The following is a 23,983-nucleotide window of genomic DNA, read 5'->3' as shown; positions in this document are numbered from 1 at the left end:
TGAAACAAATGGGAGTGTTTTAATTAAGGCATTTAAGCTTAGAAAGACTGCAATTGAGCCTGGGCCATTGCTTTGCTGTCAATGGCAAGGAAATAGTTTGTTTATTTGTTTTCAGTTTCTACACATATGCAGTCAGCTTTTCATACTGGAAGAAGCATAAATTTTAGGTTCAGAGTGATAAAACAGCTGAATTGCACTGCTATCAGTGCATAACTTGACATTGTGCTTGCTAAGAATAGAATCTGTCTTCTTGCTTTTTCAAGAAGCTGAAACAAAACTGGCAAACTTCAGACTCCAGAGGGAAGTAGATTAAGGTCCTTTTTCTGAATCCTGTTTTCCTGTTTAGCTTGTGGTGTCACTAACATTCATTTTCTTTCAACCACCCCCAGGAAGGCGAAGAAGAGCAGTCCTGGTTTTAGTGGGATACAGATAGTAGGCATGAGTGCTACCCTGCCTAACTTGGGGCTCCTGGCCTCATGGTTAGATGCAGAGCTCTACTGTACGGATTTTCGCCCTGTGCCTCTCAAGGAGTGGGTGAAAATTGGCAGCCATATTTATGACTCCTCCATGAATCTGGTGCGTGAATTCCAGCCCAAGCTCCAGCTGAAGGTAATAAAGCTTTGAGCAGTGGCTCTGAGATAACACTTTTTGTACAGCTAAGGTTAAAAAAAGACTGCTACTGGTCTGGTTGAAATTTCAATTGATGACATTCCTGCCATCGTTGTGTACAGTAAGAGCTGTGGGAAAGGAAATGTGGTAGTAGCCAAATAAGCAATGAGGTGGGAGGGAGGTTGTAGCCAGGTGGAGCTTGGTCTCTTCTCCCAGGCAACCAGCACCAGAACAAGAGGACACAGTCTCAAGCTGTGCCAGGGGAAGTTTAGGCTAGAGGTTAGGAAGAAGTTCTTCTCAGAAAGAGAGATTGGCCATTGGAATGTGCTGCCCAGGGAGGTGGTGGAATCACCATCCCTGGAGGTGTTTAGGAAGAGACTGGATGGGGTGCTTGGTGCCATGGTTTAGTTGATTAGATGGTGTTGGGTGATATAGGTTGGACTTGATGATCTCAAGGGTCTCTTCCAACCTGATTAATTCTATTCTATTCTATTCATAAGTTTATGATGGTTTAAGCCTTAACTGGGAGTTAAGAGCTCAGATGGGGGCATGGCTGAGAATCTCTCCCCTGCTACCCCCTCCTCTCTCCCAACCGAGAGGGAGAAATGGGGAAAGGAGCAAATCCACCAAGAATAATTTGGAGTCAGCCTGGAAGTAGAGAGGTAAAGAGTTGTCTTTAAACAAAACCAAAACAAAATACATATATATATCAATAACAGGTAGGATTCACAAGGGCAAGGAACAAGGATGGATGGGAGGGGGACAAATAGGAAGAATACAAAACCAGTTTTTTCTCTGAAGAGGCACAGAGGCAGCAGGGAGAAGGATCAGGCCTGACCACGTGGCAGAGGAGCAGGAAAGCAGCTGCAGTAGCTCCCATCCAGGAGAGGCAGGAGCCAAAAGGAGAGCTAATGACTCCAATGCCTTCCCTTTTATATCATAGCTGGGCAGGGAGGGGGGAGTGGAACAGACTCAGTTTCCCAGGGGAAAAACACTCTGCAGGGAAGGCAGAGCACTGGCAAGCCCTCCCCTCTTTGTTTTCAGAAAGGGCATTAACCCACCACAAAGTTACATGCTCAGACTGTTGGTGAAACTGCTAAATGATTTAAACATGTCAGTGATTAGAAGGCAGAGGTCCATCCTGATCCTTCTGAGTCTTTTTTCACTATTTAGTACTGCTGTGCACTTAAGAAGAATGTAAAAAGGGGTAACCTATAAAGATTTGGGAGAATGAGTGGAAATGTGAAATTGCACTTCCTACTTGTAGCTTCCTTTCCTGTGGAACTCTTTGAAGGGTGAATTCTTCTCCCTCTCCTTTCAGCTCTCTCTGTAGTGCTAGAGTAGTAGTTGGGCACTATGGGCTGAATGGCAGCAGTGCTTTGGAATATTTTGCACCCAGTTCTCCCAGTGCATGAATGTTCTGTTGTCAGTGGCATGGTGGCACAGCAATGAAAAAGGTTCCCAGAAACAAAAGGAAATGTTTGTGTCAAGAATATCTGGAAGTTTGCTTTTATGTGGCCATACTGGGAAATGAAATCTATCACTGGATCTTCAGACTTCTGAGCCTCAAAGTGCCCCAGGAAAGGAACATAATGACCACGCCACTTGTGCTGGATTTGGCTGAATCCTTGCTGGGCTTTTGATGTGTATATGCAGTTCCTGCCACTGCTCCCCTGTTTCCATTTGCATTTTAGTACTTTTTATCTCTTACTGTATCCTTTTTTCACTTCCTCCTTTGGGCTGCTTGCTGAAAGAGAACCTGGCTTAGCCAAGCAAAACAGATCAGTTGCAGGAACTCTTAGGATCTTGTGGTGGTTTGAGCCTTGAGTGGGACTTAAGAGCTCAGATGGGGGCAAGGCTGAGAATCCCTCCCCTGCTCCCCCCTCCTCCTTCCCAGTAGAGAGGAAAAAGAAAGGGAAGGAGCAAATCCACCAAGAAATAATTTGGAGTCGGCCTGGAAGTAGAGAGGTAAAGAGTTTTCTTTAAACAATATATATATACATAAAAAACAATAACAGGTAAGATTCACAAGGGCAAGGAACAAGGATGGATGGGAGAAAAAAAAACAGAGTACAAAATCAGTCTCTCTGAAGAGGCACGGAGACAGCAGGGAGAAGGATCAGGCCTGACCACGCCTCAGAGAAAGCAGGAAGGCAGCTGCAGTAGCTCTCATCCAGGAGAGGCAGGAGCCAAGAAGAGCTAATGGCTGCAGTGTCCTCCCTTTTATACCCTAGCTAGGCAGGGAGGGGGAGTGGAACAGACTCAGTTTCCCTGGGGGAGAATGCCCTGCAGGGAGGGTAAAGCACTCGCAAGCCCTTCCCCCCTGTTTTCAGGATGGGCATTAACCCATCACAGATCTCAAACCCAGAAACCACAAACTCTGAACAGTTGGGTTTTGCATGTGCATCTCTGTAAGTAAACACAAAAGCCTTCCCCTGTGCTCTGAACACTCTGAACAGTCTTTGGTCAGCAGTGCTAGCTGGATGCATCTCATTGGGGATGACTGCATCTCATGCTTTTAGGTCAGACATCCTAGTTGCTAAGTCTTTCTCAGTTACTTCAGAGGGTTATATTCCTTCAGGGCTCTTCTCACTTCTTCCCCATTGCAGTTAGCTGTGACATGGAGGTTACAGTGATATGTTGTGATTTTGGGGGTTTGGTAGGGTTTTTGTATGTGTGCTCTGTGTGGCCTTCATTAAACAGATTTATGAAAGCAAGACTTCCAACCTAAGTTTCTTTCATAGATAGGTCTAGAGCTGTCCTCAGCAATGTGGTCATATGAGTTCTTGGACTTCCTAAAGCTGGACAGAAACCAATATGACAGTGTTTTGTCTTCTTTATTCCTCTTCCTAACTTGAAGCAGCATTTAGAAACCCCATTCAGTATGAGAGTGCATTGAAAGTATTTTGTCTCACTTCAGGGAGATGAAGACCATGTGGTGAGCCTCTGTTATGAGACTGTTTGTGATGGCCATTCCGTCCTGCTGTTCTGTCCCTCCAAGAACTGGTGTGAGAAGCTGGCAGACATCATTGCCAGGGAATTCTACAGTTTGCAGCAGGCTGAGAGTAAGAGGAAAGTAGTTAATAGAAGACTGTAGTCTGCACAGTGCCTTTAATTAAAAATGATAGAAACTGTAAAAATATTTTCTCTCTCAAGGTTCTGCAAAAACCTCAGCCTGTGCCCAAACTGCTGTGGACAGAGAAGGGATTGAAGAGGTTCTGGGTCAGCTAAAACGTTCTGTCTCAGGCCTGGACTCTGTGCTCCAACGGACTTTGCCATGGGGAGTAGCATTTCATCATGCAGGTATTCCTGGGTGTCTTGATCTTGAATTCTGTAATTCAGGGATCAGTCCTGGGACCAGGCTTGTTCAACATCTTTGTGGGTGCCATGGACAGTGGCACTGAGTGCAGCCTCAGCAAGTTTGCTGATGACACCAAGCTGTGTGGTGCAGCAGACAGCTGGAGGGAAGGGATGCCATCCAGAGGGACCTGGACAGGCTGGAGAGGTGGGCACAAGCCAACCTCATGAGCTTCAACAAGACCAAGGGCAGGGTCCTGCAGCTGGGTCAAGGCAACCCCAGGCACAAATCCAGGCTGGGCAGGGACTGGATGGAAAGCAGCCCTTTGGAGAGAGACTTGGGGGTGCTGGGGGAGGAGAAGCTCAGCAGGAGCTCTCAGTGTGCACTTGCAGCCCAGAAAGCCAATCAGCTCCTGGGCTGCAGCAAGAGAAGTGTGGCCAGCAGGGCAAGGGAGGGGATTCTCCCCCTCTGCTCAGCTCTGGTGAGACCCCACCTGGAGTACTGTGTCCAGTTCTGGAGCCCCTATGACAAGAGGGATCTGGAGGTGCTGGAAGGTGTCCAGAGAAGGGCCACGAGGATGATCAGAGGGCTGGAGCACCTCTCCTGTGAGGACAGACTGAAGGAGTTGGGGCTGTTGAGTCTGGAGAAGAGAAGGCTCCCAGGTGACCTAATTGTGGCCTTCCAGTATCTGAAGGGCACCTACAAGAAGGCTGGGGAGGGACTTCTCAGGGTGTCAGGGAGTGCTAGGACTAGGGGGAATGGATTGAAGCTGGAGGTGGGGAGATGCAGGCTGGAGGTGAGGAGGAAGTTCTTCCCCATGAGAGTGGTGAAGCCCTGGAATGGGTTGTCCAGGGAGGTGGTTGAGGCCCTGTCCCTGGAGGTGTTTAAGCCCAGGCTGGATGAGGCTCTGGCCAGCCTGATCTAGTGTAGGGTGTCCCTGCCCATGGCAGGGGGGTTGGAACTAGATGCTCCTTGTGGTCCCTTCCAACCCTGACTCATTCTATGATTCTGTAATGGTCAAGACATTTGGGTTCATTTTGCTGCTTTTTGCAGCCTTCTGTAGCTCATAACTGTATTAAAATTAGAGTATCTCACAGTTAGAAGTAAACTTGAAATAATTTTATTCTTGAAATCCTTAGTTTTTATTTTACTGATTTTTATTTTATTGAGTTTTGTTAATTCACTAATTGTTGTGATAAATCTTTGCTTTGTTGTGTTGGCTAACAGCAAGGTTTTAAGTAAACTTAATTTTTGTGTGTGAAATGCCTGAAAAATGAGCTGATTTGCAGCCCAGGCGTTTTCAGAATTGCCCTAAAGCTGCCAGAGTACTTCAGGGCAGCTTTCCTCAGCCTGGTACTGAAAGAGATGAGTCAACAGGAGATGCATAAAGATGTATAAAAGGAGCAAGTGCCATGAATACTTCTTGCTAGGTCTTTTATTTCATATGTAAGACCCTTAAGATCCAGAGAAGGGCAACAAGGCTGGGGAGAGGCCTTGAGCACAGCCCTGTGAGGAGAGGCTGAGGGAGCTGGGATTGTTTTGCCTGGAGAAGAGGAGGCTCAGGGGAGACCTTATTGCTCTCTACAACTACCTGAAGGGAGGTTGTAGCCAGGAGGGAATTGGTCTCTTCTCTCTAGCAACAGCACCAGAACAAGAGGACACAGTCTCAGGCTGCACCAGGAGAAGTTCAGGCTGGAGGTGAGAAGAAAGTTCTTCACAGAGAGATTTGTTAGCCCTTGGAATGTGCTGCCCAGGGAGGTGATGGAGTCACCATCCCTGGAGGTGTTCAAGAGGGGATTGGACATGGCACTTGGTGCCATGGTTTAGTCATGAGGTCTGTGGTGACAGGTTGGACTTGATGATCTTTGAGGTCTCTTCCAACCTTGGTGATTCTGTGATTCCATGAATCCAACCATAACTCAAGCATGACTACTAAAATACATTCTGAAGCACCACATCTACATGCTTCTTGAACACCACCAGGGATGGTGACTCCACCACCTCCCTGGGCAGCCTGTTCCAATGCCTCACCACTCTTTCAGTAAAGAAATTTTTCCTAGTATCCAATCTAAACCTCCCCTGGCACATCTTATGCCCATTTTCTCTAGTCCTGTCACCAGCTGAGTGGGAAAAGGGACCAACACGGCCCTCACTACAGCCTCCTTTCATGTAGTTGTAGAGAGCAATAAGGTCTTCCCTTAGCTTTCTCTTCTCCAGACTAAACAAATCTAGCTCCCTTTGCTGCTCCTTGTATGACATGCCCTCCAGACCCCTCATCAATCTTGTTGCTCTTCTCTGGACGTGCTTCAAGACCACAATGTCTTTCTTACACTATGATGCCCAGAACAGAACACTCATGCCATGGCCTCATCAGGGCTGAGTACAGGAGCACCATCACTTCTCTGCTCCTGCTGGACAGACTGTTTTTGATACAGACCAGGGTGCTGTTGGCCTGTATGTTCTGTTTCTTACTTAAGCAGGTAATAGTGTGTGTCACTTGTTGATCCACTGAGAGAACAGACTGACTCTGGGAGAGAGAATGGTAGCTATGGCATTGAATAAGCTATGGCAACTTCATGAAGTTCAACAAGGACAAGTGTAGACTCCTCTGCCTGGGAAGGAATAACCCCCTGCATCAGTACAGATTAGGGGTTGACCTGCTGGAAAGCAGCTCTGAGGAGAAGGACCTGGGAGTGTTGGTGATTAACAAGTTCCCCATAAGCCAGCAATGTGCCCTCGTGACCAGAGTATTCTGGCGTGCATTAAGGGAGGTTCTCCTTCCTGTCTACTCTGCCCTGGTGAAGCCATGCCTGCAGTATTGTTTTCAGTTCTGGGCTCACCAGTTCAAGAGACAGGGCATTACTGGAGAGAGTCCAGTGGAGATGGTGAGGGAGCTGGAGCATCTCTATTACAAGGAGAGGCTGAAAGACCTGGGGCTCTGTAGCCTGGAGAAGAGAAGGCTGAGCTGGAGGTCATGAGGATGGGGCTGGGCTCTTTTCAGTGGTTCCTGGTGATAGGACAAGGGGCAGTATGTGCAAACTAGAGCACAGGAGGTTTCACTTGAATTTATGGAGAAACTTCTTTCCTGTGAGGGTGTGTGGAACATGGACACATTCCTGTGCAACCTGCTCTGGAAGAACCTGTGTTAGCAGGGGGATTGGACTGGGTGATCTCCAGAGGTCCCTTCCACCCCCTACCAATCTGTGATTCTCTGAATATGTAGGGGGAATAATTTCAGATGCTTCTAGGGTGTGGATGTTTTTCTCAAGTGAAATTGACCCTAAGCCCCCAAGGAGATGTAGCAAGGTAAGTATTAGACCTGTAACCTAGAATCACAGAGTCAATAAGGCTGGAAAAGACCTCAGAGATCATCAAGTCCAACCTGTCACCCAAGACTTTGTGACTACTAAACCATGGCACCAAGTGCCACGTCCAGTCCCCTCTTGAACACCTCCAGGGATGGTGACTCAACAGAATGCAAATAAAGAATAATTTCACAGTCAGGGCAGCAAATTACTAAATCCTAGGTTATACTTTTAGAATAGCATAGAATAAACCAGGTTGGAAGAGACCTTCAAGATCATCGAGTCCAACCTATTATCCAACACCACCTAATCAACTAAACCATGCAACCAAGCACCCTAACAAGTCTTCTCCTGAACACCTCCAATGATGGTGACTCCACCACCTCCCCAAGCAGCCCATTCCAATGGACAATCACTCTCTCTGTGTAGAACTTCTTCCTCACCTCCAGCCTAAACCTCCCCTGGTGCAGCTTGAGACTGTGTCCTCTTGTTGTGGTGCTGGTTGCCTGGGAGAAGAGACCAACCTCTGCCTGTCTACAACCTCCCTTCAGGGAGTTGTAGACAGCAAGAAGGTCACCCCTGAGCCTCCTCTTCTCCAGGCTAAGCAACCCCAGCTCCCTCAGCCTCTCCTCACAGGGCTGTGCTCCAGACCCCTCCCCAGCTTTGTTGCCCTTCTCTGGACATGTTCCATACATTTCACCATGAAATCTTAGTGGTGAAATTCTGCTTCCTTGATGGTTGGGGAAAAAAGTTGACCAATGTAGTGTTGCAAGTCTCATTCCAAATAGTGAGTGGCAAATGGTCATTAAGTTTGTTTGTTCTTCCCCTTGCTTGACAGGGAAGACAGAAATGTGGTGCTGAGGGATGTGGTTTAGCAGCAGACTTGGTGGGGTTAGATGCTGGTTGGACTTGATGACTTTAAGGTCTTTTTCAACCAAAACGATTCTGTGGTTCTCTGAATAAGCTCTTAAATGCACTCTCACCATTACTAGGTTGGCTGAAAGTCATCTCTCCTCAGGTCTCACTTTTGAAGAGCGGGACATCATTGAAGGAGCCTTTCGCCAGGGCTTGATCAAGGTTCTAGCAGCAACCTCCACGCTCTCCTCCGGAGTCAATTTGCCTGCGCGCCGAGTGATCATACGTACTCCCACGTTTGGTGGCAAACTGCTGGACACTCTCACTTACAAGCAGATGTCTGGAAGGGCTGGCAGGAAAGGAGTAGACACAGAGGGTAATCACAGCCTTTATTAACATTCTCTGAGAGCGGTGTTAACCCAATTAAATCCAGGGCAGTGCTTCACAATTAGTGACTAATCATGATGAATTCCTCTGGTGTTCAGTATGATTAAGTTAATCAAGATGAATTTGTTTGGTATTAGTGGAGCAGAAATTGTAATCCCCATGTGATTCTTTTCACTGCATAGGACTGACTTTGGTGTTTACATCTCAGTTGCTTCAGGAAGGGGCTGTTTCCTCCTTGGAGTTCTTTTTGGCTTCTAAAGCTGGATTGTTCATTTGCCTTAGTTCTGTGATTCTATCAGTTCACTGAAGCAGTTATGGTTTCAGTGAGAAAGTCTACAGTAAACTATCATTGGGCAGACCTCAAATTATGGTTGCAGACTTTAAAGGCACTTCTCACATTTTCATAGAAGCATAGAATCAATAAGGTTGGGAAAAAACCCAACCAAACTTATTGATTCTTTCTTCCAACCTTATTGATTCTATGCTTCTGTGAAAATGTGAGAAGTGCCTTTAAAGTTTACAGCCATAATTTGATGAACTTCTGAGTCTGGAGTTGGGATTTGTGTTATTAAATTCCACTAACCATAACTTTTATGGAGCTAGAAAGTAGTGATGTGACAGGGAAACAGGGGCAGTAGTTCATAGGTAATACAGTGTCTTCATGCATACAGCATAAAAAACAACCCTGCCTGTTATTTTGATTTTGTGGTGGTTTGAGGCTATGCCTTTAAAATTCAGTTACAGATTTTGAGCAGAAAAGTAGACAAAAATATAAATCAATCACTATTGGGTGTGAAAAGGAAAACAAAAGATTATTCTAAACAAATTCATTGGGTACATGTCTGGAATAGGAGGAGCTGTACCATTACAATTCTTCCCTTTTCTCCTTTTCTCTTCTGATCTCTGGTTGTTTTGCTGTGCTCAGGAGAGATAATCTGCCTGCTTTGGCTGGCCTTGGCTAAGTCTAACTTCTCTGCTCCTTTCCCTTTTCGCTTTGTGTACAGAGGGGTAAGGGGAGAGGCAGGGAGGGAGAAGCTGGTAGCTTCCCCTGGTCCTTGGCCAGGGGAGTCCTTGTGCTGTTTATTAATTGTTAATATCTGTACAATATTGTATCTCCTGTATATTTTGTACACATTCACAGTATCACCAAGGTTGGAAGAGACCTCAAAGATCATTAAGTCCAACCTGTAACTACAGACCTCATGACTAGACCGTGGCACCAAGTGCCACATCCAATCCCCTCTTGAACCTCTCCACCACCTCCCTGGGCAGCACATTCCAATGACGAATGACTCTCTCAGTGAAGAACTTTCTCCTCACCTCGAACCTAAACTTCCCCTGCTGTAGCTTGAGACTGTCCTCTTGTTCTGGTGCTGGTTGCCTGAGAGAAGAGACCAACTCCCTCCTGGCTACAGCCCCCCTTCAGGTAGTTGTAGAGAGCAATGAGGTCTCCCCTGAGCCTCCTCTTCTCCAGGCTAAGCAGCCCCAGCTCCCTCAGCCTCTCCTCACAGGGCTGTGCTCAAGGCCTCTCCCCAGCCTCATTGCCCTTCTCTGGACCCATTCATTGCATTCCACTGCAGAGTGTAGATCTTGCTTGTAAATACAGCCTGATTTGCTTCTAACTGAGCTGGTCTGGCAAAGTTAATGTTGGGGGGGGAAACTTCAACCCACCACAAATTTGCACTGAAAACTTCTCTTGCTGGCTGATGTTTGGAGAAAGGGTATTATGCAAGCACCAAACACAGGAGAAGATGAGCAGTTCAGCAGAAGCGGGAAGTGGGATTCGCCATCCTCATTGCCTGCTTGGTGCTTGCTGGGACTCTGTGTAAGCAGGCAGTTCTTACATTTAACTTTCTATTTTTGCCAGAGTAGCATAGCAACAGAGCATTTTGCGACCCATATCTCTGAGCTGTGCCTATGTGCTGAAGAGAAGGGCAGCTGCGTGCTGCGTCTGGGACGCCGCCAGGCTTTGTCATTTGAGTGGAGCTGGCAAGGGTAAAAATCACATTGCTCCTGGAATTTTGGGGTTTCATTTATTTTATTTTTTTTTTTTTTTTAAATTTTCTTTTTCCTTCAAGTTAGAGTAATGAGTCCCCCTTTTTTTGCCTTTGACAGTTCTGATGGGGCTGTGTTTTGCACAGTAAGCAGTTGATTTTGTGCTGATGAGCTTCGTGAATGTGCCCTTTTATTTGGTTTCCACGCCACGGAGTCCTGTGGGTGAGAACATAAGCTGCAATACCAGCTGCTACCCTTTCACAGAGTAGGGAGACTGGAGGGCAGCAACTTCAGCCTTGTGTGGATATGAAATTCAGCTGACAGAAGATAAATAGAATAGAACAGAATTAACCAGGTTGGAAAAGACCTTCAAGATTGAGTCCAGCCTATCACCCAACACCATCTAATCAACTAAACCATGGCACCAAGTGCCTCATTCAGGCTCTTAAACATATAATGGGGATTTCTCCTGTAATTTGGGTTCAAATATGTGGTTCATGCAATGGTTTTTGTCACTGTCTTTAAATATTCTCAATCTCAAGGAGTCTTTTCTAATTTTGCTCTCATGGGAAGTTGCTCTGTAAGGTGACTCATCCAGTCTCTTCCTAAACTCTTCCAGGGATAGTGACTTCACCACCTCCCTGGGCAGCACATTCCAACGGCCAATCTCTCTTTCTGTGAAGAATTTCTTCCTCACATCCAACCTAAACCTCCCCTGGCACAGCCTGAGACTGTGTCCTCTTGTTCTGGTGCTGGTTGCCTGGGAGAAGAGACCAACCCCCACCTGACTACAACCTCCCTTCAGGTAGTTGATTATCTCCTCCCTTCCCAACATTGTAGTGTTGGATTGCCCCAAGTTTTGATATTTTGAAGGTGGGTTTTGGTGATTTTGTTTTGTTTTGTTTTGTTGTTTTTTTTCCTAATTTGATGAAAAGTAAAACCCAAGATGGTAGAAAATGAAACTGGAGTATTTTTGCATTCACCAAAACTGTTGTGTTTCCCACAGTGAGATAGGTAAAGGTGAACAAATCCTAGAAATATAACAGGGCCCTTTTACTTTTAATGGAATTTTATGCCCAGATAGCTGGAATGGAATGGGATGGGATGGGATAGAATAGGGTAGGATAGGATTGCAGAGGGACCTCAACCGACTGGACAGATGGACAGTGTCCAACAGGATGGCATTCAACAAGTCCAAGTGCCAGGTGCTGCACTTTGGCCACGGCAACCCCATGCAGAGCTACAGGCTGGGGTCAGAGTGGCTGAGAGCTGCCAAACAGAGAGGGACCTGGGGGTGCTGATTGACAGCCACCTAAACATGAGCCAGCAGTGTGCCCAGGTGGCCAAGAAGGGCAATGGCATCCTGGCCTGCATTAGGAATAGTGTGGCCAGCAGGAGCAGGGAAGTCATTGTGCCCTGTACTCAGCACTGGTTAGGCCACACCTTGAGTCCTGTGTCCAGTTCTGGGATCCTCAGTTTAAGAAGGACATTGAGACTCTTGAATGTGTCCAGAGAAGAGCAACAAGGCTGGGGAGAGGCCTTGAGCACAGCCCTGTGAGGAGAGGCTGAGGGAGCTGGGGTTGTTTAGCCTGGAGAAGAGGAGGCTCAGGGGTGACCTCATTGCCTGAAAGGTGGTTGTAACCAGGAAGGGGTTTGTCTCTTCTCCCAGGCAACCAACACCAGAACAACAGGACACAGTCTCAAGCTGCACCAGGGGAAGTTTAGGCTGGAGGTGAGGAGGTGATCGAGCAAGTCATTGGTCATTGTAATGTGCTGCCCAGGGAGGTGGTGGAGTCACCATCCCTGGAGGTGTTCAAGAGGAGATTGGATGTGGCACTTGGTGCCATGGTCTAGTCATGAGGTCTGTGGTGACAGGTTGGACTTGATGATCTTTGAGGTCTCTTCCAACCTTGGTGATACTGTGAGGATAGGATAGGATAGGGTAGGATAGAATTAATCAGGTTGGAAAAGACCTCAGAGACCATCCAATCAACTAAACCATGGCACCACATGCCTCATCCAGTCTCTTCCTAAACACTTCCAGTGATGGTGACTCCACTAAAATGTTCAATAAGGGATCTTAGAACAATTTAGTGGTTTTGGGTTGGTTGGTTTGTTTGCTTTGGTCTTTTTCCCTGTTAACTAGGGTGCAGTTATTTGCTTTAATTTCTCAGCAACATCTTGGGAAAGGATTTCCACCAAGTTTTGAATGACTGTGAGACAATGTAGAGCCAAGTGGTTACCCAGTGAGATTTATCACTTTGAAGAGTCAAAGTTTTCAGAGGGGATTATAGGTCGTATCAGAATCAAATATGAGCTGAGTGAACGTTCTTTGTTGCTGAAATCAAAGTAAGCTTTGCTATCATAAAACAATGCTTGCAGGCAGTTTATAGTTTTTTCACTTTCAGCTCTGGCAAAAATACATATTGGAAGTTTCACCTTGCAGGATAAAAAGATCCCAGAGATGCATCCTCTGAGCGTGCCTCTCATCCTGTAATTTCTTGATGTAATCTTATTTAGAGGACACAGTCTCAAGCTGTGCCAGGGGAGGTTTAGGCTGGATGTTAGGAAGAAATTCTTCATAGAATAGAATAGACCAGGTTGGAAGAGACTTTCAAGATCATCGAGTCCAACCTATCATCCAACACCACCTAATCAACTAAACCATGGCACCAAGCACCCCATCAAGTCTCCTCCTGAACACCTCCAGTGATGGTGACTCCACCACCTCCCTGGGCAGCCCATTCCAATGGGCAATCACTCTCTCTGTGTAGAACTTCCTCCTAACCTCCAGCCTAAACCTCCCCTGGCACAGCTTGAGACTGTGTCCTCTTGTTCTGGTGCTGGTTGCCTGGGAGAAGAGACCAACCTCTGTCTGTCTACAGCCTCCCTTCAGGCAGTTGTAGACAGCAATAAGGTCACCCCTGAGTCTCCTCTTGGGGTTTGGAGCGCAGCCCTATGAGTAGAAGCTGAGGGAGCTGGGGTTGCTTAGCCTAGAAAAGAGGAGGCTCAGGGGAGACCTTATTGCTGTCTACAACTACCTGAAGGGAAGGTTGTAGCCAGGTGGGGGTTGGTCTCTTCTCCCAGGCAACCAGCACCAGAACAAGAGGACACCGTCTCAGGCTGTGCCAGGGGAGGTTTAGGATGGATGCTAGGGAGAAGTTCTTCCAGAAAGAGAGATTGGCCATTGGAATGTGCTGCCCAGGGAGGTGGTGCAGTCACCATCACTGGAGGTGTTTAAGAGGAGACTGGATGAGGCACTTTGTGCCATTGTTTAGTTGATCAGATGGTGTTGGGTGATAGGTTGGACTTGGTGATCTCAAAAGTCTTTTCCAACCTGGTCTGGTCTGGTCTATCCTACCCTACCCTACCCTACCCTAGCTTTGTTTGGCTACTCACCTAAACTGCAGTTGTGGTTCTTATTATGTTCATTAATTTATAATGTAAGTACAGTTATGTTTTCATTATTTCTAGATGTACTAATTATCAAAGCATTCCAAGGATCTCATCAAGATATCTCCTACCAGCTAGCTAGGTCTCCTGGGGACCAAGCTGCTTCATAATGACTTTGTTGAAACACATTTCTTTCATGTGACCACTGCATGTTCTATTGGTTGCCTGTACTATTACTGTATTGTTCAATGAATCAGCCAGTTGTTCTTAGGTTTGTTTCATGGCTCTGGGACCTGCTTCTTGTCTCCCCCAGAATTTCAGTAGTTAAGGATTAACTTAATGTCTGATAGAGGGTAGGTTTGCAGATACTTCCCGTGAAACCCATGCAGGATAGGTAAGGTTTTGTGTGTGTGATGCATTTATGCATATAGGAAAGTTCAGAGAATACCTAGTTGCTTAAATAACTTTACAATCTATTTATTTTGGTGTCTGTGTTAATTCATTTTGGAAGTGGAAGCTGGTTGACAACACAACCTGTCAGAGTGCTGTGCAGCTTTTATGTTTTCTTTTTGCTTTTGAGATGCTGTTCAGTTTAATAACATAGTGCAGAAGAGAAATTGCTGCCACTGTATATTACTGTTCCAGAATAGAAGAGAAGAGAATTAAGCAGGTTGGAAAAGACCTTTGAGATCATTGAGTCCAACCCATCACCCAATGCCATTTAATCAACTAAACCATGGCACCAAGTGCCTCATCCAGTCTCCTCTTAAACAATTCCAGTGATGGTGATTCCACCACCTCCCTGGGCAGCACATTGCAATGGCCAGTCTCTCTTGCTGGGAAGAACTTCTTCCTAACCTCCAGCCTAAACCTCCCCTGGTGCAGCTTGAGACTGTGTCCTCTTGTTCTGGTGCTGGTTGCCTGGGACATCTTTGTCACCTGTTCCAGAACAAGAAATTAGAGTGGTTCAACAGCAAAGCAGGTGCACAGAGAGGCTATGGAAGCTCCTTAGCTGATTTGGCAAGACCCTGACCAGCCTAATGTAACTTTGAAGTTACCTCTGCTTTAAGTTCTTACATATTATGCATCTGTTGGGTTCTTACATAGCAATGAGTATATTCTGCTCAAGGTTGCAAAGGTTTTTCTCTCTATTTTTCTTACTTCAGCTTTTTAACAAATACCTACAGTTTTCCATTCCAACAATGTGTCCTTGATGAACTGGATGTAGCTCTTACCGTGCTAAGGTGCAATACTAAGGTCATAATTGTTTATTTTTGTTGTTTTGTTGGTTCTGTGTTTTTTTTTTTTCTCCTGTAGGTGAAAGCATTTTAGTATGCAAGCCCTCAGAAAGATCAAAAGGGACTGCTCTACTTCAGGGATCTCTCAAGCCTGTTTGCAGTTGCTTGCTTAGAAGAGAAGGGGAAGGTGTTGCCTCTAGCATGAAAAGAGCAATACTTGAGGTACAGGACACGTGGGGAGGGATTAGAATTGTGTTTGCCCTCTTGTAATTGCAGGATGGCACTTTTTGTGACACCACCAGATGTTTTCTGTGCATTTCTTTTTCTTCTGCTTCCTCTCTTGTCAACCCAAGCATCTTCAGAAGAAAATAGGGTTCTCAAACACTGTAATAGGGTCCCCAGGGGGTGGTTGATTCACCGTCCCTAGAAGTGTTTTAAGGGACACAGAGATGTGGTGCTGAGGGACATGGTTTAGCACCAGGCTTGGCAGTTAGATTATGATTGGACTCAATAACCTTAAAGGACTTTTCCAACCAGAACAATTCTATGTTTCTATGAATTTCTATGAGGTGTTCAAGAGGAGACTGGATGTGGCACTTGGTGCCATGGTCTAGTCATGAGGTTTGTGGTGACAGGTTGGACTTGATGATCTTTGAAGTCTCTTTCAACCTTAATGATACTGTGAGACTGTGAGACTGTGAATGTTATTTGGGTTTGCCAGCTTGCTTCAGGGTTCAGCATTTTGTTTGGTGTGTTTCAATCTCTGCTTGCTGCAGATCAGGATGTGAGTGCACTCAAACAAGGGATACGAATCTTTGCTTTTGCATTTAGATACACTCAGACTGCAGGCAAAAATGAGTGCAATTGAACTTTGTGTGTGACCTGACAGTCTTAACTGGGAGATGCTTGTAAATTACTAATCCCAGAGGCTTTGTAGGTACAATTGGCTCATGACATTTGTACAGCCTCATAGGGTCCATTATTAGCCCCCTCAACTTACTGCACAGAATACTCTTTTGCATAGAAATTGTAGAAACTGGTGAGCAAACAGCTCTGGTGCCCAATTTAGAATCATGGAATCAATAAACTTGGAAAAGACCTCAGAGATCATCAAGTCCAACCTGTCACCCAGCACCTTATGACTACTAAACCATGGCACCAAGCACCCCATCCAGTCTCTTCCTAAACACATCCAGTGATGGTGACTCCACCACCTCCCTGGGCAGCACATTCCAATGGCTAACAACTCTCTCTGTGGAGAACTTTCTCCTCACCTCCAGCCTAAACCTTCCCTGGCACAGCTGGAGTCTGTGTCCTCTTGTTCTGGTGCTGGTTGCCTGGGAGAAGAGACCAACCTCCACCTGGCTACAACCTCCCTTCAGGTAGTGGTAGAGAGTAATAAGGTCTCCCCTGAGCCTTCTCTTCTCCAGGCTAAGCAACCCCAGCTCCCTCAGCCTCTCCTCACAGGGCTGTGCTCAAGGCCTCTCCCCAGCCTTGTTGCCCTTCTCTGGACACATTCAAGAGTCTCAATGTCCTTCTAAAATTGAGGGGCCTAGAACTGGACACAGTAGTCAAGGTGTGGCCTAATGTTCCCCTCTTGTACTGCTTCTTTCAAAATGTTAGATAATTGATGGATCAGTATCTTTGATTCTCTGATATAATGTTTTATCCTACTGCTATTCTCAGCCAATATGAACAAAAGGTTTTCTTCAACAGATCATCGTGGGAGGAGTGGCCAACACTCCAGATGATGTGCAAACCTATGCTTCTTGTACTCTTCTTGCATCCAGCTTAAAAGGAGGCAAAAGAGGTCATGAGAAAGCACAAGACAAGGCACAGACTGGATCTATTGAGGCTTGTGTGGCGTGGTTGCTGGAAAACGAATTCATTCAGGTTCTGGAGTCAGGCAGTGATGTGAAAGGTAACATTGGTGTTCTTCCCTGTGACTGCAGATGGTGGTTTTCACACTATCACAGTATCACTAAGGTTGGAAGAGACCTCAAAGATCGAGTCCAACCTGTCACCACAGACCTCATTCAGTATCACTAAGGTTGGAAGAGACCTCAAAGATCATCGAGTCCAACCTGTCACCACAGACCTCATGACTAGAGTAGGGAGGACACTAGTGCCCACTGCAGGCTTGAACTCACGACCTTCCCCATTAAAGGTCTTATGATGACTAGACCATGGCACCAAGTGCCACATCCAATCCCCTCTTGAACACCTCCAGGGACGGTGACTCCACCACCTCCCTGGGCAGCACATTCCAGTGGTGAATGGCTCTCTCAGTGAAGAACTTTCTCCTCACTTCGAGTCTAAACTTCCCCTGGTGCAGCTTGAGACTGTGTCCTCTTGTTCTGGTGCTGGTTGCCTGGGAGAAGAGACCAACCCCTTCCTGGCTACAACCACCTTTAAGGTAGTTGTAGAGAGCAATGAGGTCTCCCCTGAGCCTCCTCTTCTCCAGGCTAAGCAACCCCAGCTCCCTCAGCCTCTCCTCACAGGGCTGTGCTCAAGGCCTCTCCCCAGATGTGTTGCCCTTTTCTGGACACGTTCAAGTGTCTCAATGTCCTTCTTAAACTGAGGGGCCCAGAGCTGGACACAGTTTTGAAGGAGTAAATCTGCTTCTGGATAGATGTTTGGTGTAACTTTTATAATGAAGACTCTGATTTAGATTTTAAAGAACTGTGTGTATCAAGGTGTTTTTTAGCTTTCTAGAAGGTGTCTTTGTACCTTCTTTGACATTTTTTGCATGCATGTATTCTTGGAAGGCCTGTGCACATCACCTCTAACACTGGTGTTTCCTAGACTAGAAATTTCCAGATACCTTTAAACCAGACATACTTTTGCTGCAGGATTTGTGCATGTTGACTGTAGACTGTGTGTTTTGTCTTTTTGAAGCAGAACCAAGATATTGTAAGAGTGCAATTCTCTTTTGGAACTGTTTGGTTTACATGGTAGCACTTATTCCAGATTTTGGGCTATTTTCTTAAAATAACTAAGAGACTCTTACAGTAATAGTAAGAATCTTCATTACACATTAATGTGTATCTCTTTTTTAAAGCAAAGATGATAGGCGATATTTGGTGTTCCTAAGAGAGAAATACTTAAAATGCTAACTCCCAGGCAGGGTGGCAGAGGAGATCCCACTGTTCTGGCTCTTCCTGTTAGTCTGAGGAGTTAGAGGGATCTGTGCTTGTGATATGGCCTCTGGAAAGGGCTAATTTAGACTTAGTGAGGTCTAGACCTTTCGGAGAGCAGCCAGGCAGAGAAAGACCTGGAGGTACTGGTTGATAGTAGGCTGAGCATGAGCCAACATTGCTCCCAGGTGGTCAAGAAGTCAACTGGCATCCTGGCCTCTATCAGGAATAGTGTGGCCAGCAGGTGCAGGGAAGTCATTGTGCCCCTGTACTCAGCACTGGTTAGGCCACACCTTGAGTCCTGTGTCCAGTTCTGGGCCCCTCAGTTTAGGAAAGAGGTTGAGTTGCTGGAAGGTGTCCAGAGAAGGGCAACAAAGCTGGGGAGGGGTTTGGAGCACAGCCCTGTGAGGAGAGGCTGAGGGAGCTGGGGTTGCTTAGCCTGGAGGAGTCTCAGAAGAGACCTTCTTGCTCTCTGCAACTACCTGAAGGGAGGCTGTAGCCAGGTGGCTGCAACCAGCACCAGAACAAGAGGACGCAGTCTCTAAGCTGTGCCAGGGGAGGGTTAGGCTGGGTGTTAGGAAGAAATTCTTCCCAGAAAAGAGAAATTGGCCATTGGAATGTGCTGCCCAGGGAGGTGGTGGAGTCACCATCACTGGAGGTGTTTAAGAAGAGACTGGATGAGGCACTTGGTGCCATGGTTTAGTTGATTCGATGGTGTTGGGTGATAGGTTGGACTCGATGATCTTGAAGGTCTTTTCCAACCAGGTTTATTCTATTCTATTCTAGTCTAGTCTAGTCTAGTCTAATCTAGTCTAGTCTATTCTTTCCACTTTCTTCAGAACTGAGAAATATGCTAATTTCTTCTTGTAAAAGCAGTTGGGTTAATGTAGTAGAATGGATGAAATATATTGCAAGCTGAAAATGAGATATAAACTTGCACTGAGATGATTCCTTGTGTGTGGTTTTGATGTTGTTGGTTTCTTTTTCTTCAACAGCAAAGGTTTATCATCCAACGCATCTTGGCTCAGCTACTCTTTCCTCTTCTCTTTCGCCAACTGAAGCCATGGAAATCTTTGCTGACCTGCAGCGCGCGATGAAAAGCTTTGTTCTGGAGAATGATCTTCATATTGTCTATTTGGTAGGTTCCTCCTTCTACATTTTGCTTTTTGTCCTGCCCAAACTAAAGAATGGAGAGAAAACACAAAGCTGAGTTCTTGAGAGCTCCATGACTGTAGGCACTTTTTGTGTTTTGCTTAGCTCATCCTCCATGAAGAAGTTTCTGAGTTGAATTATTCTCCATAGCTAGTCTGTTTCTCCTCATAATGAAACTGACTCTGTACTGACTGAATGATAACAGAATTGGGTTTCTGTCTAAAAGTGTGTGAATGCTCTGGATAGCTTTCAGTGTTAATAGAAGCTGAGATTTCTTGTACGCAGGTACCTGAAAGATTCAATGAGTTCTGCCAAAATCTCTGTTCCCTCCTCCTTTATCAGGTGCTTTGGCAGTGGTTAGCATGGTTGCTGGTGATTTGAGGTTGATAGATATCTCTCAGTTTACTTGCTGGAGTGCGTTCAGAGAAGGGCAACAAAGGGCAACAAAGTTGGGGAGGGGTTTGGAACACAAGCCCTAGGAGGAGAAACTGAGGGAGCTGGGGTTGCTTAGCCTGGAGAAGAGGAGACTCAGGGGTGACCTTATTGCTGTCTACAACCCCCCTTCAGGTAGTTGTAGACAGGCAGAGGTTGGTCTCTTCTCCCAGGCAAGCAGCACCAGAACAAGAGGACACAGTCTCAAGCTGCACCAGGAGAGGTTTAGGATGGATGTTAGGAAGAAGTTCTATACAGAGAGAGTGATTGCCCATTGGAATGGGCTGCCCAAGGAGGTGGTGGAGTCACCATCACTGGAGGTGTTCAGGAGGAGACCTGTTAGGGTGCTTGGTTGCATGGTTCAGTTGATTAGGTGGTGTTGGATGATAGGTTGGACTCGATGATCTTGAAGGTCTCTTCCAACCTGGTTTATTCTATTCTACTTAAAGAAGATAATGCAATTTAGTTTTGTTAGCAGAGAATAAAGATCCAGCTTCAAAATCTTCTTGTGGCCTGGATTCAGGGAGCAGCCTGACAGAGATTCCAAATAGTGTAGTCATTAGAGTACCCATATGAGTCACATCTCATCAGTATAAATAGTGAAAAAACTAGATTGGAAGAGCTTTTACTTTCTTCAGGGGTACGTGGTTATGACTCAGTGCCTCTAAGCAGCATGTAGGATGCTCTAACCACATTCCCTAGGCTGTATTTTTGTTTACCCCAAGCTCTGTTGTATTGCCCTGAAATAATTTTTTGCATTGTCTTGTTCTCTGTAGGTCACCCCAGTGTATGAGGAGTGGACCACAATTGATTGGTACCAGTTCTTCTGCTTATGGGAGAAGCTGCCTGCCTCAATGAAACGTGTGGCCGAGTTGGTGGGGATCGAAGAAGGCTTTCTGGCACGCTCTGTAAAGGGTGAAATCAAAGCTAAAACAGAGAAACAGCACAGACAAATGGCCATCCACAAAAGGTAGTCACAGATGGTTGTGAATGTACAAATATCAGAGGCTACAACATGTGGAGTGGACAGGCTCTGTGTCCCTTTTTGGGAACTGGCTCTCTTTCCGAGTGAGCTGATAGCTCAGAGAACCCAGACCTGGTCTGCTCTGGACTGAGAACAAGATACAGGGAGGTTTAGGCTGGATGTTAGGAAGAAGTTCTTCACAGAAAGAGTGATTGGCCATTGGAATGGGCTGCCCAGGGAGGTGGTGGAGTCACCATCACTGGAGGTGTTTAGGAGGAGACTGGATGAGGCACTTGGTGCTATGGTTTAGTTGATTAGATGGTGTTGGGTGGTAGGTTGGACTTGTTGATCTCAAAGGCCTTTTCTGTTCTGTTCTGTTCTCTGTTTCTTTTGTGTGCTATGCTATAGTACCATTCTGTCCTATTCTTTCAGTGCATTTTGACCCACAGACTAATGTGCCCTGGATGATGATTTTATTTCCATATGTACTTCTTCTGCAGGTTTTTTACGAGTCTTGCCCTTCTGGATTTAATCAGTGAGGTTCCCTTGAAGGACATGACCAAGAAATATGGCTGTAGTCGTGGCCAGCTTCAATCCTTGCAGCAATCTGCTGCTACCTATGCAGGTGAGTTCCCTGGGCAAAATGTCCCAGGAGTCTTAGACTAGTCTGTTTTCTTTCCTTTCAGATATGGGAATGAGATAGCCACATTGTGGTACTAACAAAAATCAGTCTTTAAAACCATGTCTAGCCCTGTAGCCTAATGTGTGGTTGCCCCTGCTTTGAGATGGAACCATAGAGTGTGCTGTGGGAAGAGGGTTAGCTGAGTGGAACCCAGCTGTGCCATAGCACGCTGAGGTCTGTGGAAATCATCTGTGTATGTGCAGGACTATAATTTGTTCAATGGTAAGGATGGAAACAAGGATAAGTCCATTTTGAAGCTTTACTCTGTCAGGAAAGAGTGCCTGTCAGCATGGGTAGAGTTTGGAGTCTCTAAGACTTAGCATGGCTTTCTCCTAGTTGCAAAGTGAAGTGGCCAGCAAGAAGTTTTTAGCGTTCAAAACCAAGCAAGTAGTTTCTGGATCATTTATCACTAGATAACAAGAGGTCAGATAGCTGTCACCTTTAACTTAACTTCTTTAAGGGGTGTGTGTAGGAGTAGAAGCAACAGCTCACCATGTGACCAAGATATTTTTGTTTTCTGTTGACTAAATCCTTCATTACTCCGCAAGCGTTCCTTCAATTTTGAAGGCAGTTTTAGCTCAAGTTGCGAAACCCTCTGTGTGGGTTGCAGCATGAGTCAAAGCCCAAAAATGAAAAGGTCATGCCAACTGGTGCAGAGTGGTTTAAATTAACTCTGGTGGTATAAATAACTTTTTATTGTAGCAGTTTCATAATTCTCTATCCCCGGTGCTAGTAGTTTTAATGGAAGTCGTTTGGGAAGTAAGATGAGCTGTTGGCATGACATGTAGTTAAGGGAGACGATAGAAGTTGTGTTCTGCAATCACTGGAAAAATAGTGAGGCATGCTGTGACTTTGTTATTTTCATACTCTGTAGATGCTATCTGTGAGTAGGAAACTGTCTTTTGCCTGCTTTTTTCCCCCCTCCTCTCATGGGGTCTGCAGTTGTAACCTTTATCATGGGCTTTGCTGCTTCCTCTGATGCTCTTGGGGTGCCTGGTGCCATGGTTTAGTCCATTAGATGGTGTTGGGTGATAGGTTGGACTCGATGATATCAAAGGTCTTTTCTGACCTGGTTTATTCTAGTTCCAGTACTATTCTATTCTAGTTCCAGTACTATTCTATTCTATTCTAGTTCCAGTACTATTCTATTCTATTCTAGTTCCAGTACTATTCTATTCTATTCTAGTTCCAGTACTATTCTATTCTAGTTCCAGTTCTTATCCCATTCTAGTTCTTATCCCATTCTAGTTCTTATCCCATTCCTATTCCATTCCATTCCCATTCCATTCCAAACTGAATTTCTGCAGGCCCAGTTCTGCTTACTGCATCTTTCCTCAAAGATCTGTGGCTTTTCTGAGTGCCTCAGTTACTGCTTATTTTGCCTGCCTTTCTTCAGCGTGTCTACTTCACAGAGCTCCTGTTGCAGGATTTGCACGTGCTTCATACTGAAGATTAGCATCTGTGAAAAAGTAGTGTAACTCAGAATTTCTGCTTCACTGACAGAGTTGTTAATTCTAGACTGAGTTCTGCAAGATCAGCTCCTAGACACAGTTATAACAAACACGAGTTAGTTTCTGTAAGTAATGGAAAGGTGAGATATGTAAAGTGAATGCTGATGCGAACGGGGCGGGGGAAAAAGTGGATCCAGCTTAGCAGGACTGGAGTTGGAGTTAATACATTGATGTAACTTCTGTGTTCCAGGAATGATAACTGTTTTCTGTAATCGACTGGGCTGGCACAACATGGAACTGTTGCTCTCTCAGTTCCAGAGCCGCCTCAGTTTTGGGGTTCAGAGAGAGCTCTGTGACCTGGTACGCGTGTCTCTGCTGAATGCCCAGCGTGCCAGGACGCTTTACAACGCTGGCTTCCTCACTGTGGCTGACCTTGCCAAAGCCAGCCCTGATGATGTGGCAACTGCTCTGAAGAACTCGGTACCATTCAAAAGGTGAGAAATCATTAAGTCCAGAAGTAAGTAAAGGAGTTTTTGTAAGCTGAAGGATTACAGGGTGAATAGAATAGAATAAACCAGGTTGGAAGAGACCCTCGAGATCATTATGTCCAACATACCATCCAACACTACCCAATCAACTAAACCATGCAACCAAGCATCCTGTCAAGCCTCGCACTGAACACCCCCAGCGACGGTGACCTCACCACCTCCTCAGGCAGCCCATTCCAGTGGGCAATCACTCTCTCTGTGTAAAACTTCCTCCTAACCTCCAGCCTAAACCTCCCCTGACGCAGCCTGAGACTGTGCCCTCTTGTTCTGGTACTGGTTGCCTGGGAGAAGAGACCAACCCCTGCCTCACTACAACCCGCCTTCAGGTAGTTGTAGAGAGCAATAAAGCTCTAATAAGACATGGCAACCTTTTGGACTTGGTGCCAGCTGTGAGTTAGAAATAATGCATGTGTCTCCGTGAGTGATCACAGTCATTCTGTGATTATTTTGAAATCAATTAGAAGCATGTTTTGTTTGCAGCATAAATCTGTTTAATGCACCATTTAGTCCTGGGTAAATTGAAGATGCTTTCTGGAG

The 23,983-nt window shown here is 45.8% G+C and overlaps 1 protein-coding gene across 1 annotated transcript in view; it reads left to right on the top strand.

The window, feature by feature from the left end:
* The window catches only part of POLQ (DNA polymerase theta), an 84,585-nt gene that overhangs the window by 15,696 nt on the left and 44,906 nt on the right, over positions 1 to 23,983 (top strand). The window contains exons 7-16 of the mRNA XM_054163329.1: positions 390 to 609; positions 3,530 to 3,674; positions 3,766 to 3,912; positions 8,231 to 8,443; positions 15,160 to 15,302; positions 16,797 to 17,001; positions 19,213 to 19,355; positions 20,578 to 20,771; positions 21,266 to 21,390; positions 23,149 to 23,392. Coding sequence (XP_054019304.1) covers positions 390 to 609; positions 3,530 to 3,674; positions 3,766 to 3,912; positions 8,231 to 8,443; positions 15,160 to 15,302; positions 16,797 to 17,001; positions 19,213 to 19,355; positions 20,578 to 20,771; positions 21,266 to 21,390; positions 23,149 to 23,392 — 1,779 coding nt within the window. The remainder of the gene's footprint in view (positions 1 to 389; positions 610 to 3,529; positions 3,675 to 3,765; positions 3,913 to 8,230; positions 8,444 to 15,159; positions 15,303 to 16,796; positions 17,002 to 19,212; positions 19,356 to 20,577; positions 20,772 to 21,265; positions 21,391 to 23,148; positions 23,393 to 23,983) is intronic.

Source organism: Dryobates pubescens, chromosome 8 (assembly GCF_014839835.1).
Source record: "Dryobates pubescens isolate bDryPub1 chromosome 8, bDryPub1.pri, whole genome shotgun sequence".
Taxonomy (NCBI): domain Eukaryota; kingdom Metazoa; phylum Chordata; class Aves; order Piciformes; family Picidae; genus Dryobates; species Dryobates pubescens.
This window is presented reverse-complemented; position numbering and strand designations above follow the sequence as displayed.